Below are 14,767 nucleotides of genomic sequence, written 5' to 3'. Positions count from 1 at the left end.
CATTCCATAAGAGGACATTTCAAACAAGCATTATCTTTTCTACATTAAAAAGGCTTGCCTATGTGATAAATGTTGAGGATTTGTTTTATACTCATTGATTTGATGCTTTCTAGCAAGACAGCATCACCTTTTTTATGGTAAAATAGATATAATATATTCTGTCCCTTTATTGTATTATTTCGTATTACTGAAATCATTACATATCATAATTTAGGAAAGCATTGGGGTATAGGAATGAAGTATGTAGTTGTAGTTTAATTGTATATAAATAATTTTGCATTCATAACATTGCTTCCATTTGCTCGACCTGTTGACATAATTATAGTAAATTGAGAATGGAAGTAACCATCTTAGATATTTCCACATAAATATGTTCTGCTAATATAAATTTTCAGTGGCAGTTTGGCTGAATTGGAGCATGGGTTAAGTTTCACTTACCTACCGTACTAACATCTCTAAAGGACTAGAGAACTCAGTTTCCTGGGACATTATGCAGCCTGGCAGGTGGAGGCCGGTGTTTCAAAACAAGTGTGATTTTTCACTGAAGTATTTGCTAGGTCAGAGATGGAGTGCTGTAGTTTTCCAAGCCTCTATCAGCTAGATAAATGGGCTTTATTTTGTGGGAGAGAAAGAGAGAGAAAAAGAGAGAAGAGAAAGGGTGTTTTTGCAGTGTTAGAAAAGAGACCTAGCAATTCCAGGTTACAGGTGGACACGGAACATTTGAAATTCAGTGGTGTCTATCACCGCCATTATGTGTCAGTAAAAGTGAAGATCAAAGGTTCTAGAAGAGGAGAAGGACAAAAGTGAAGAGGAAATAATTGTGGGATAATGAATAGTATGAGGGCATATTCGTGTTAACTTGAAACCACTTAGCATTTTTCCGTGACACCCAGGTATCTTTCTAAATGAACTTTGTAAAGTACAGCTGAATAACCTTGAGATTTAAAGCTCCATGATGTGATTTTGAATACTGATGGAGTTTGTTTAAGCACTGTGATAGTTCGTCTGCTTTTCACTTCTATTTTTGCCTCCTTCATGCAAACTAAAATTTATTTTCTGTACGGAAAAATCAATAACTTTACCATTTTGTTTTTCAGCTATTCCAGTAAATTGCAATCAACATTAGTTACAGTCTTTAAAGAGATGTAGTAAGAATTTGAACACAATAAAATAGAGATACAGATTAGAACTTTGGCAAAGTACCTTGCTATTGACAAAAGCATTTGTCAGGGACTATGGCTGTGTCTATATTGTGCTAAAAACCTGATGGAGAGGGAAAAAAGTATCAATAGGTTTTACCTTCTGTCTATATGAACCAAACAAATGGTCTAACTAATAGCTATTGTTTTAAGTGAATGGATTTGGTTTACCATTGTGAACTTTATTCCATTTAGAAATGTATTTAATTATTTAATACATATATACTGGGTAAAGGTAGTGCACTCTTGAGGTCTTTTTAATAGTTAGTGGAATCTGATACCTAGAAGACTAGTGATTCTCAAACAAATGGAGACCTTGTTACAGTATACGAGAAACAATTTCAAAACACACATTTGTTTGTTGATAATACTTATGTATTAATATCCCTATGTTTTTCTCTTCTGTGAGCTAACATGCTTTCTTATTTGTGGGCTTTCCTTTTAGAAACTGCCAAGTTTTGGACCTTATCTTGAGCAGCGCAAGGAAATCATAGCAGAGAACAAGATTAGGCAGAAAGAACAAAATGCAGCTTTGCCACCACTTGAGAGAAAGCATTTTATCCCCAAAAAGCCTATACCTACCATCAAGGTAAAAATTAACTTGTATATATACTATTTTGCTGTATAAATATACAATATAGCTCAACATAGCTTAAGTGTTTATTTACTATTTAAGTATATCATTTATTTTGTTTAAAAATATAATGAAAGTTTTAAAAAATCTGGTCTATAGTGATAGGATAGCCTCTTTTATTTGCATATTTTATACTTTCTAGAATACTGTCAAGTATGTGTTTCATGGAAATTTCTGTATGTATTAAATGGGCCAGGAAATATTAAGGTGAATTCTGTCTTCTCATAGTCATTTTAAAATTATCTTCATCTACAATTAAATCCAAGAGATATATTAGCCATACAATACAGCTAAATGATTAATACACAACACAGTATCAATTTGAACAAACTTTGTCTGGTTCAGTCTCTGGAAAGCCTGTACAAATTAGGTTATCAAGAAATGATTTTCTGGGTTATAACAAGAATTGCCATTAAGATGGAATGGTGGATGTGTTATATTTCTTGTTTTTTTTCTTGAACTTTTTATTTTGAGAGAGAGGCAAATTCACATACAGTTGTAAGAAATAACATAGAAAAGTCTTGTGTACCCTTTACTCCATTTCCCCGATGTAACATGCTGCAAATATCACAACCAGGATAATGATACACAGATACAATCTACTGATCTTATTCACATTTTTAAATTTTTTATTTGTATGCACATGTCCGTTGTGCACATACATGTGTGTTTACTTCTGTGCAATCCCACCACATGTGTAGATTCCTCTTTCCACCACCACAGTCCAGACACAAGACTTCCATCACTGCAAAGATCCCTCAGGTTGCCCTGTTGTAACAACACATGCTTCCTTCCTGCCCGCCTTGCCCATGATGGAACTGTCTTAATGAGAGAAAAGGAGGATGTTATAGGACTCCATTGTCTCTGAAATCAGCATCACTGTACGTGGTTTCAGTTACTGATACTTATTCTTCCTTATTTAATGACAATTTAGTCTTGCATTTCCACTTTCTGTTTGAAGCATCAGCTGAAAAGCTTACTCTTAGGACCTCACGGGGAGCCTCCCAGAAATTCATTTTTAGCTGTCAACTGGAATTAGAACCCTTAAAAATTCCCTCTACCTATGAGAGAAAAAAAGATGTGTCCTATGTCAAAAACAGTGAGGTTTACACTTGCTGTTGCAAAATTTAAGTGATTCGGAGTTCTGAAAGGAAATATAGAAGTGGCCGAACACAAATTCTACCAGTACTTCAATACCATAATTCCAAATAAAGTGAACACTTGGGACTTTTACAGCATAGTAGCCCCAAATACTCTCTTGAGCTGTTTCCTTTACATTATTTGTGTGCTACTAAAAGAATGAACTGGACACTGATGATAAAGAGAAGACCGGATCCTTCAGCTCTTCACAAGCCTCCACCCCTCATGTTTGGCTATGATTATTATACGATTTGGGGTTAAGTGAGCATTGTCCCACTTCTGCATCTCTTCTAAATTAACTTGAATTAAATGTAAGATCTCATTTTTTCCTTACATATAAAAAATAGAAAGATATTATTTATATGTGAAAGAAAATAAGTACAAGGTGATTATACAAGCATTTTGACCTTTCTAGTCTTCTGTTCCTTTGGGGAATGTATTGGTAACCTAGAAGCAAGACAAAAACAGAACAAAGAAAAAACCTACTAGGGTTGAATTCAAGCTGGTTGATCACTAATCCAAATAAAATATCAAACTCAGCAGAATTAAATAAACCAAAGAAATATGAAGTCAGGAAAGTAAGTAAACATTTTTTAAAGTATTAAGGAGGGATAAATCTTATTAAAAATAGTGCAAGTTAGGGACGCCTGTGTGGCTCAGTCAGTTAAGCATCTGACTCTTGATTTTGGCTGAGGTCATGATCTCAGGTTTGTGGGATCGAGCTCCGTATCAGGCTCCATGTTCAGCAGAGAGTCTGCTTGTCCCTCTCCCTCTGAAAGAAAGAAAGAAAGAAAGAAAGAAAGAAAGAAAGAAAGAAAGAAAGAAAGAAAGAAAGAAAAAGAAAGAAAGAAAATCTTTAAAAATAGTGCAAACTTACATTCCTCTCCTCAGCCTCCTCATTTTAGATTATCCAAATTAAAGTATCCCTCATTTTGCATTGCATGAGCCTCAAGACATTGTAGATACCATCTTCCCAGCTTCAAAAACAATAATAGTGCTGATTTACCAAGGGACTGCTATGGTAGATTTTCCCAGTGTCTAGTGGATTCTCCACTCCCATGGCTTCTCTCCAGAGTGTCATACACATTCTGTCTGTTGTCATTTCTAGGAAGATGGTGTGCCCTGTCAAAATACATAATGGTAGCTGATAATTGTGGGTTGGATTTTTTGTTTGACTCTTCGTTTGTTTGTTTTCTTGGGGCTAGCATTTTCACATAAATTGTCATAAGTGCAGCTTATAGTTATAAGCGCAATAATAGTTATAAATGCAACTATGTCTTTGGAAAATGAGGAATTACATTTGTTAAAACAATGACTGCTCACTTTATCTTGCTTTCTATAAGGCTTTCTATAGAGTGGGGAGAGCATATGTTTTAGAGGAAGAAGGAAACTATAGAGATCTGTTCCCGTCGCAAGAGATCCCTGGTTTCAGATGACTTCTGATTTCTAGAGCCATGATGTTGTGTGTGTGCGTATGTGATTGTATTTTTAATGAGATCAGTTCTCCTCTAATAAATCCACGTTTACTCACAGTCTAGTACGATTTACCAGAGTAGGAGAGAAAGTTCATCTCCTGGAAGCACCCATGGAAATATGTGGCAACCGTATTTCTAATGTGCCTCTGCTGTTCCAAGTCCTGTACATGTTTTATGTCATTTAACCTTCACGGCATCTGGGATAGGTACTATCATTTTCCAGATGAGAAAACTGAGGAAAAATGAGGATTAAACAATTTAATCAAGTCACATAGTAATCTGTGATAGAATGGGGGATGGAAATGAAATGGAGAATTGCTGGCTTAAGGGATTCAAAAGATTGACTCATAATAGCTACAATAGTTTGGATCCATTCTAGAAAATGTACAGAATATACCTAGAGATAGGCTATGGAAGATGAAGAACATGGAATAATGAGAACATTTAGTAAGGGAATTTTAACACATGGGTTTTGTCACAGTTGTACAGTATACTAATCACTTGATTTGATGCAAACATCAATAAGAAACCTGTAAAATGAGACTACTGAGCAAAGTTAAATTCTTCTCCCCAACATTCTGTAGTTTCATTTGTTTGATTTTTCTAATGTTAAAAGTGCAAAGATTAATATGAAAATTACCCATAATCTTAACCACTTTGAAAATTTAGATTATAAAATTCTATAATCCTTTTTTGTATCTAAATATAATACATTAAAATAAACAGAATGTTCTTACATTTGCCACATAAAAACTTCACAATAATTTATATATCACTTTTATATTGAAATAATGGCTTCATAGTATTTCATAATATGAACTTATTATTAACTTTTTAAAAGTAACTTATTAGAGCCTGGAGGGCATGGTGCTGCTCCTGGGGAGAAGGCAGGCAAACAACACAGAGGCAGACAGTGTGGAAATGGTGATCTGAAAAATGCCTGGGACACACAGTTGTGGAGATTGTTTGCTTTTCTCAGAGTGCTTCCCTGAGAACAGCAAGCACGGAGACCCCTCTCTGAGGACAAAGGACCTGGCTGGTGCCATGTTCCTCTACAGCCCCTCAGCATAAACACAGAACCACCTGCAGTAAACAGCACAGGTCCAGCACTGGCTGCCTAATCTGCTTGCACCAGGACCCTCACCCCTGTGCTCTGGCAGTACTGCCTGTCTTGGTCAAGTTGGCCTCAGTCCCAGCATGGCAGGCCCCTTCCCCAGAAGACCAGCAGAAACTCCTATCCATACCATGTCTCCCGACCAGAGAGTTCTGCAGAGCTTCGGTTCTAATGGAAGTAGTATCAGGTCTCATTTAACAAGCAGACCAGAGCCCACCTAGTTATAGCTCCCCAGCTCTGGCCCAGGACCAAACACTGCCCACTGCAGCCAAGGGAAGCCTCTGCAGAAGACTGGCCTAGAGGATAGAGCAGCCAAAACACAGCAGCGGAGTGCACACAGCACCCACCAGAGACACTTCCTGATGTGCCAGGCCCTGGACACCAAATGACCTCTTCTTCATAAAGCCATTATTCTCAGGAGCAGGAAACATATGGCTTTTCCAACACACAGAAGAGTGCAGAGACTTAGACAAAATGCCAAGATGGAGGAATTCATCCCAAATGAAACAATTAGATAAGGTAATGGCCAGAGACCTAATTGAAACAGATATAATATGCCAGATGGAGAATTTAAAGCAATAATCAGAAAGATACTTGCTGTGCTTGAGAAAAGAATGAAAGACTTCAGGGACGCCCTTCCTGCAGAGGTGAAAGAGTTTAAAAAAATCAGAAATGAAAAATGCAATAACTGAGATTCAAAACAGACTGGATGCAATGAACAAAAGGATGGAAGAAGCAGATGAATGAATAGGTGATATAGAAGATAAAATAATGAAGCTGAACAGAAGAGAGAAAGAAGAATTATGGTACTCGAGAATAAACTTAGGGAACTCAGTGACTCCAGCGAATGTAAAAACATTTGTATTATAGGAGTCCTAGAAAAAGAAGAGATAGAAAAAGGGGCAGAAAATTTATTTGAGGAAATAATAGCTGAACAGTTCCCTAATCAGGGGGAGGAAACAGACATCTAGATCCAAGAGGCACAGAGAACCCCCATCGAAATCAACAAAAGCAGGCCAACACCAAGACATGTTGTAATTAAATTTGCAAAATATAGCAATTAAAAAAAATCTTAAAAGAAGGAAGACAGAGAGAAGAAGTTCCTAACTTACAAGGGAAGATAGAGTTAGCAGCAGATCTCTCCACAGAAACTTGACAGGCCAGAAGAAAGTGCCATGGTATATTCAATGTGCTGAATGAGAAGAATCTGCAGCTATGAATACTCTACCTAGTAAGGCTATCATTCAGAATAGAAGGGGGGATAAAAAGTTTCCCAGACAAACAAAAACTAAAGGAGTTCGTGACCAGCCCTGCAAGAAATATTAAAGGGGACTGTTGGAGTGCAAAGGAGAGACCAAAAGTGACAAAGAAAGGAATAGAGAAAATCTCCAGAAACAATGACAAAACAAGTAATCAAATGGCACTGAATACGTATCTATCATTAGTTACTCTGAATATAAATGGACTAAACACTTTAATCAAAAGACACAGGGTGTCAGAATAGATTAAAAAAAAAAAGACCCATCAATATGCTGCCTACGAGAGACTCATTTTAAACCTAAAGACACCTGCAGATTGAAAGTAAGGGGATGGAGAAATATTTATCATGCAAATGGATGTCAAAAGAAAGCCAGAGTAGCCATACTTATGTCAAATTTTAAACCAAAGAATGTACCAAAAAATGAAGGGAACTATATTATAGTAAAAGGGTCTCTCCAACAAGAAGATCTAACAATTGTAAATAAGTATGCCCCCAACATGGGAGCACCCAAGTATATAAAACAATAACAAACATAAACAAACTCACTGATAATAATACAATAATAGTAGGGGACTTTAACACTCTACTTATAGCAATGGACAGATCATCTAAGCAGAAAATCAACAAGGAAACAGTGGCTTTGAATGACACACTGGACCAGATGGACTTCACAAATATATTCAGAACATTTCATCCTAAAGCAAAATAAACAAGAATACTGATTCAAAGGGGCACATGCACCACGATGTTTATAGCAGCATTAACAATAGCCAAATTGTGGGAAGAGACCAAATGTCCATTGACTGATGAATGGATAAAGAAGATGGTATATATATAGACAATAGAATATTAGCCATCAAAAAAGAATGAAATTTTGCCATTTGCAATGATGTGGATGGAGCTAGAGAGTATCATGCTAAGTGAAATAAGTCAGTCAGAGAAAGACAAATGCCATATGATTTCAGTCATGTGGAATTCAAGAAACTAAATATGGGAGGGAAAAAGAGAGGGAGGAAAACCAAGAAACAGGTTCTTAACTATAGAGAACAAACTGATGGTTACCAGAGGGGGTGTGGGTTAAGTAGGTGACGGGGATTGAGGAGGGCATCGGTGAGGAGCACCGGGTGTTGCATGGAAGTGTTGAACCACTACATTCTACACCTAAAACTACTAGTACGCTATATGTTAACTAATTTGAATTTAAATAAAAACTTGGAGGAAAAAAAATAGGTAACCTATTGCTGAACCTTTAGGTTGTTTCCAGAATTTTATACAAATAATGCTATTATAATTGTATGAATCTTTGTGTAGATGTCTTATTGTTTTCTCAAGAGAAATCACAGGTGAAATTTTAGGGCTTTTAGTACATATTGCCAAATTGCTCTCCAGGAAGAGTGTGCAAATTTACATTCCACCAAAAAATATAGGAAAGCCCATTTTTTTTAGACACCCATCAACAGTGAATTTATTTTTAATTTTAACCAATGTAATAGTCAAAAAAGTGTTTCATTTTTTTCTTTAATTTTGAATGTCTAAATAGTGAGATTGGCATGTTTTTATATATTTTTGGACCATTTCTTCTTTCATGAATTTACTCCTTACTCTTTTGACCAGTTTTCTGTTGGAATATTTATCTTTATCTTACAGATTTTTTATAAACTTTTTATATATTGCCATTTGTCTCATAATTTGTATTGTAGTGTTTTTATATATACATAGAGCAGCTTTAAATTTATGTAGTTATATCAGGCTAAAGCTTACCTTGTGATAGGCTCTCTTTATTTGTTTAGTTTAGCTTTTTCTACTGTAAGATCATAAATATTCACCCCATCTAGTTCTTTTAGAATTTTAATATTTACATTTGACTAATTAATCTAAACTTTTTGTTGCTTTAAAGTATCAAGTTCGGTTATAGGTTTTTTTTCCCCAAATAGGCAATCATCCCAAGATCTCAATATCTGCATTTTGAAGTGGCCCCTCCATCTTTCAAATTATGACTCAGTGACAAAATGTATCATAAATTGCATGACTTGCTTTCCATTCAAGGAAGAGTTTCCTGAATTAAGCATGAAACTACTCCGTCCCACTGCCTGGGCTCAAATTATGGCACTACCATTTTGTAGCTGTGTGAACTTGCCTCAGTTAGCTAATGTGTGAGGCAGGGAAAATAAAAGAGTCTTCCTCATGGGGTTATAAATTAGGTAATGTGTGAAGTGCTTTTAGCCTGCATTAAATATATCCTAAATAAATATTACCTACTATTAGTTATTATGTTAGGAATGGACAGGTTGAAGGAGATAGTAGGTTAAGGTGATTCTCCAATCCCATTTTCTTCCATAAAATTAACTCAAGAATGAAAGTAAGAATACATAATAAAGCTTTGGAGGCCAATTGAGTTGGAAGTCTTGAAGAAGCCCATATATTTTCCAGGAAATCTTTATTGCATAACTACCATGAGACAAGCAATGTGCTAAGAATTGGGCATCTATAGTATAACAAATAAAGGAGACCCAGCCTCTGTCCTCATGAAGCATACAGACTCGAGAAAGAAACAGATATTAAGCAAAGAATCACATTAATAATATAAAATCATATTTGTGTTACAAACTATATAGAAAAAATACAGGATGTATGGAGTCTCTTTCATAGGAAGACCTAATTTAGACCAAAAGAGCAAAGGAAGACCTCTCTGAGGAACTGGCATTTAAGGAGCCCTATGAACTGGAATGTTTCAGGAGATCCATAATGTGGTCCCGGATTTGGTGGGTGGCCATGGTTATAGAGACAGAGGAAGGGATGAAGTCACGTTAATTCTCCTTCTAAAACTTAGTGATTCTCATTAGATATTGAGGGACAAGAGCCAGTAAGGAGTTAAGAATAAGGAGACCAAGACAATTAGGTTTTTTATGGTCCCACTAACTGAAATAAAGAAAAGGTAATGAGTCAGGGTTTTATTCTTAGTGTTTTTAGATTTAATGGGCTTTTTTGATGTAGGATGAAAATGTAGATTTGAACATGTTGAAATTAATGAACTCAAGCAAATCATGAGGATTTAAAGGAGGATATAAAGGAAAAGGGCTGACATTTTGACTACCTACTGTGTGCTAGACACAAGATAGAAGCCTCACATCTATTTTCATAATTATTGCTTAACCGAATATCCTACATGGGAGAAGGATGTTCTGGGGAAGCAAATGAGAACTGAGCAAGGGGGAAAAAAAAAAAAAGGAGAGTAACCAGAAGGAATGATGTGGGAGGGAAGCCAAAAAAGAAGGAAGTCTTAATAATGTAGACATGTCCGTGGGTCTGAAAGCTGCTCATCTTGGTAACAACACCTTGTATTGTTTCCTTTTATCTTTCACATGTAACCACTGAGATTCCAACCTCTAGTTGGGAAGCATTGTCATATTCACCCATACATTCACTTTGTCATTCATCCAGCAATTATTTATGTACGCCCACCGTGTTCCAGCACAGATGTAGTCTCTAGAAATTCAGTAGCGAACAAAACGAAAGCCCAGCTCTCATGGCTCTTACAATTTAGTAAGGAGAGACAGACAAACAAGTAAACAAGTGAACGCGTACTGCGCCAGAGGTTCACAGTGCTCGGAAGAAAATATAGCAGGATTAGGAGAATAGGAATTGCTAGGGAGGCTGGTCAGGAGACGCCTGCCTGATTAAAGGGCATTTGAGTAAACACTTTAAAGAGTGGAGAGAATGAACAATGTGGATAGATACCTTTGGGGAGTACATCCCATTCAGAAGGAACAGAAAGTGCAAAGGCCCTGAAATAGGAAAGTCTTTGGCAGGAAACCGTTGAGGCTTTTTTAAAAGGAAGAAAGACATGATCCGACTTAATTTTTCAAAGGATCCTACCGGCTGTGATGTCGATACAAGATCCTAGACGGGCAAGGGCAGAAGCAGAGAGACTGGTTAGAAGGCTCTTTTAACAACCCAGGCGAGAGATTGGCAGGAGGGAGAATAAATACTAGATAATGTCAGAAGGCCTCGACTCCATTGTTTCAAATGAAATGATATGTGTGAAAGTATTGTACACAGCATAGATCTGTTCAAATGTAAGAGGCCATGGTTATTGTTATTTTCATACAAGCCCCCCTTCCCTCTGTGCATTATTTCAGACCCCATCTGGATGGTGTGGCTGTGTGGTTGTTCAGGCCTCATTGAAATGAACAGCCCCATGCCCTTTACGAGCCAGCTCTGTGAGTGTGAATCAGGCATTGCTTCTTGTGCTTTGATTGTTTTCTCCCACCACACATAGCCAGGCACGCCATGTACTTCCCTCTGTTGCTTTCATTGCTTTTATGTTTCCCCTATGGTGTTTCTTCTGTTCTTGACACACCACTTTTCCTTCTTCCCTTTTTCCTGGAGGGCCTGGACTGTCTGTTTTCATGCTTAATATTTTCTCTGTCCACCCATCTGTTTATTTTAGCCTGTTTCTTCCCTCCTCTCTGCTGGCCTCTTTATAGATTCCTCTGTTCAATAGTTTAAACTCCATGACACGGCTTTGTTTATCCTCTCAGCTAGCATAGAATATTATTCCCCATCTGCTACAGAAAGAGCCCCAGTGCCCCACAAAGGTAACTAAGCCCCTCTTGTCTGAACAAGTTTTTCAGTCATGCATTCAAGTTTCTAATCTACCCCATCTTCCCTGGTTAGGAGTGTGACAATATTATTTCTAAGCAAGCCATGCTCAATATATCTCATCTTTTGTTCTTTTTTCCTTCAAATGCCTCAGATAAGATTTAATGGTCTGTTGCCTCGGAGGTAGGCAGTTTCAATATCGGTCCATCAGTAGGTATTTATTGAGTATTTGCTGTGTGACCAGCAGTGTGCTAAGGACCGGGTTTATATCCAAAGACGTAAAACACACGGTCCAAGGCACAGGAATTCTCCCGATCTCGGTGGAGATGTAGCACTAACACGTATTTACTATGCACTCACTGCAATCCAGGAATTGTGCTAGAAACTAGGAATACAACATGAATTTTAAAAAGAAAGACATCTATCCTTATGGAGCTCATAGACTAGCAAGGGAGAAAGACACATGTTAAAATTATTTACAGTTCAATCAAATATGTACAAAATGCTCTGGGAACACAGAGGAGTGAAAGGGATTAGTTCTGCCTCGGGTAATTGTGGAAAGCTTCACAGAGATGGTGATATTTAACATGGAGTTTAATAAATTAGTGTTAATTAAGCAGAGAATTAATAATAAAAGCTAATATTTATTGAGTACTTATGAGGTTTCAGGCACGGTTCTACATGCTTGTGAATTGACTCATTTAATTCTCACAGTAACCCCATCAGGTACCTTATTTTTCCTATTTTACTGGTTAAGTAATTGATAAGCAGATTAAATAACTTGCCCAAGGTCACACAGCTAGGAAGACATCAAAACCAAGATTTGGTTCCAAAGTTGGCTCTAGAACCCGGGTCCGTAAGCACTGTCTTCTGTGTCTCTCACAAAAGAAAAAGAAAAAGGACGAAGGCAGTATTTCAAGCAAATCAGTAAGTTTGAAAAGCACAGTATTTATACATGCTGGGAAGAAAATGCAGCCGTGGGACCTTAAATCCAATACGCAATCCCTGGATATCAACCAGGTAGTAGGGTCTGACTGGTAAACCCATTCTTTTTTCAGTAGGAGTTCATAGAAAGGACCAAACTGAGAGGCAATAATGAGGAAAATGATCCAGTTTTCTTGATCAGTCTTAACGACACGAAAGGGCAAAGGGATGTGCTGATTAAGCTGCTAGCCATATCAGCTAGAGCGTCGAGTGGTTATTCCAGTGTTACACTGTGCCTACAGGGTCCTCAAGAACCAAGTGTTTGCTAGCCACATGCTATCCAGCTTCTCCCTGCCCCCCCGGAAGCTAAAAATAGCCTAAAGGCTGTTAATACCAGGGATGGTCTGGTATTGAGGCCTTGGGTCAACCTGGCATCCAGCTGACTCCCTTTTTAGCAAGCCTACATCTTGACTTCCATTTCGTGATGAAACAGCATTTACCGTATACATATATATATTACCCTATTACGGAGCTGCCAATTTTATGAAAGAAACAGAAATGAAAGGATTCTGGGAAGAAGACGGTAATTGCAAATAGTGCTGAAGACTGAGATAAAGTAAGAAAAAGAGGGCTGTCCTCCCACGATAGGTGTAGAGGTCTCCTTCTGAAAGGTGAAGCTGGGCTTTCTGAAGACGCTGCTCACGTTCCACAGGTTCACTTGAGCTAGAGAAAGGAAACCGAATAGGAGACGGTTTTGTCTCCTCACTGAGAACTGAAGTGACAGTGTGCACATTTGGCCCGGCTAAATGAGAAACGTGCTTTATTCCCAGGCAGCATATAACAGAGATTTGAGAGTCTGCCAAGACTTATAAAGTCCCCGAATGCTTCCCACTTCTGTTGATATATATGAGAATGAATTCTCATTCTCTTTATGAAGCCAGGAATGTATCTCTAACGTCTTTGAATTTCTGGGTAGGAAAATGAATGGTTTAGGGGCACTAGTGATGTTTTCATCTCTTCTTCCTGCTGCTTCGAGTAAGAGATGGACTGCATCTCATAAGACTGGCAAGACAGTGTTGGCAGGAGACCAGTCAGCCTGATCGAGTGGTTTATTATTTCAATTGAATTGTGAGAGAAAGGAGAAAAGTACTCAGATAAAACTGTAAGACCGTATTAGATACTACAGAGCATAAGAGAGATGGCACAGAAAGAAAAATAGTGGAGGACTATCCCAGCAATTTTCAGAAGATACCAGAGAAATGGGCCGGGGCCACGTTAGCATTCTCAGTTGTCTTCTATTCCAACAAATAGCAGATGAAAAAGTATTAAACTGAACTTTAAAAGAAATGAACAGAATTTGGTAAATATCATCTCTCATATCTTATGGGGATGTTTTGTGATGTGATTCCTGCCTGGAATATGATGATGGAAAGGTATATATCTTCTTTGGAATGAATAGGTCTAATTGAAGGGCTGGGGGAGGAGCAGTATATGTCAAAAAGATGTACACATGCATGGAAATCACAAGCCTGAAGGTGGAGCATGGAGGAAGCAGCTGCAGGAGAGTGAAAAGAAACGAAATACAGAAATATTATCCTGGGACTGTGTCACAGGCCTCATAACCAGATGGTTAATATGGATGGGCAAGATAGAGGAGCGATGTAAGCCTTTACAGACTTCAGATGAAAAATCCCACTCCACTAAAGGCAAAACATCTGAAAAATTATTGAATTGCCTTGTTGGAAACTTAATCTCACAGAAGAGAGAGAAGCATTGAGGGGTCTTGCTTCATTGGCTTATTTCTGGCTCCTTATAAAAATACATTTGGGGAAAGTGGAAGCTAAAAGCATCTTGAAGGAAAGTAACCATTCCATATCATCTTAGAGTTCAGTAGGGCACAGAGAGGAACTCTGAGCTTGGATGCACAAGTATCCTCCACCTTTAGTAAATCTCATTTCAGGAAGTTCAGACAAAACAATAGAAACCAATCCCATAGTCAGTGACTCTAACCTGAAGATGGATCAAGAAGAATGAGAAGTAGTGCGCCTGGGTGGCTCAGTCGGTTGAGCATCTGCCTTTGGCTCAGGTCGTGATCTCAGGGTCCTGGGATCGAGCCCCACATCAGGCTCTCTGCTCAGTAGGGAGTCTGCTTCTCCCTTTCACTCTCCCTCTGTGCACGCACTTTCTCTCTCTCTCTCTCTCTCTCTCTTTCTCACAAATAAATAAATAAAATCCTTAAGAAAAAAAAAAGAAGAATGAGAAGTTGTCAAATAGAAATTTGATGACCTAATCACTCAGTTTTCCAAGGAGTAAGAAAAGGATCAAGCATTTAGATAACTCAGTAGTCAATGGTCATATGAGAAAATAAAGATCACATTACCATTGATGATCAGAAAAGAGTGGCATCAAGGATTAAGG

General features: G+C 37.8%; 1 protein-coding gene across 2 annotated transcripts in view; it reads left to right on the top strand.

Moving 5' to 3' along the window:
• DPYD (dihydropyrimidine dehydrogenase) overlaps positions 1–14,767 on the top strand; it is a 793,664-nt gene that overhangs the window by 769,984 nt on the left and 8,913 nt on the right. For both annotated transcript variants that reach the window (XM_045801716.2, XM_045801717.2), the window contains one exon: positions 1,645–1,788. In XM_045801716.2, coding sequence (XP_045657672.2) covers positions 1,645–1,788 — 144 coding nt within the window. The remainder of the gene's footprint in view (positions 1–1,644; positions 1,789–14,767) is intronic.

Source organism: Ursus americanus, chromosome 12 (genome assembly GCF_024610735.1).
Source record: "Ursus americanus isolate L20-20 chromosome 12, mUrsAme1.1.p, whole genome shotgun sequence".
In the NCBI taxonomy this organism is placed as follows: domain Eukaryota; kingdom Metazoa; phylum Chordata; class Mammalia; order Carnivora; family Ursidae; genus Ursus; species Ursus americanus.
Note: the sequence above shows the minus strand (reverse complement) of the source record. Positions and strands in the feature narration are given on the sequence as shown.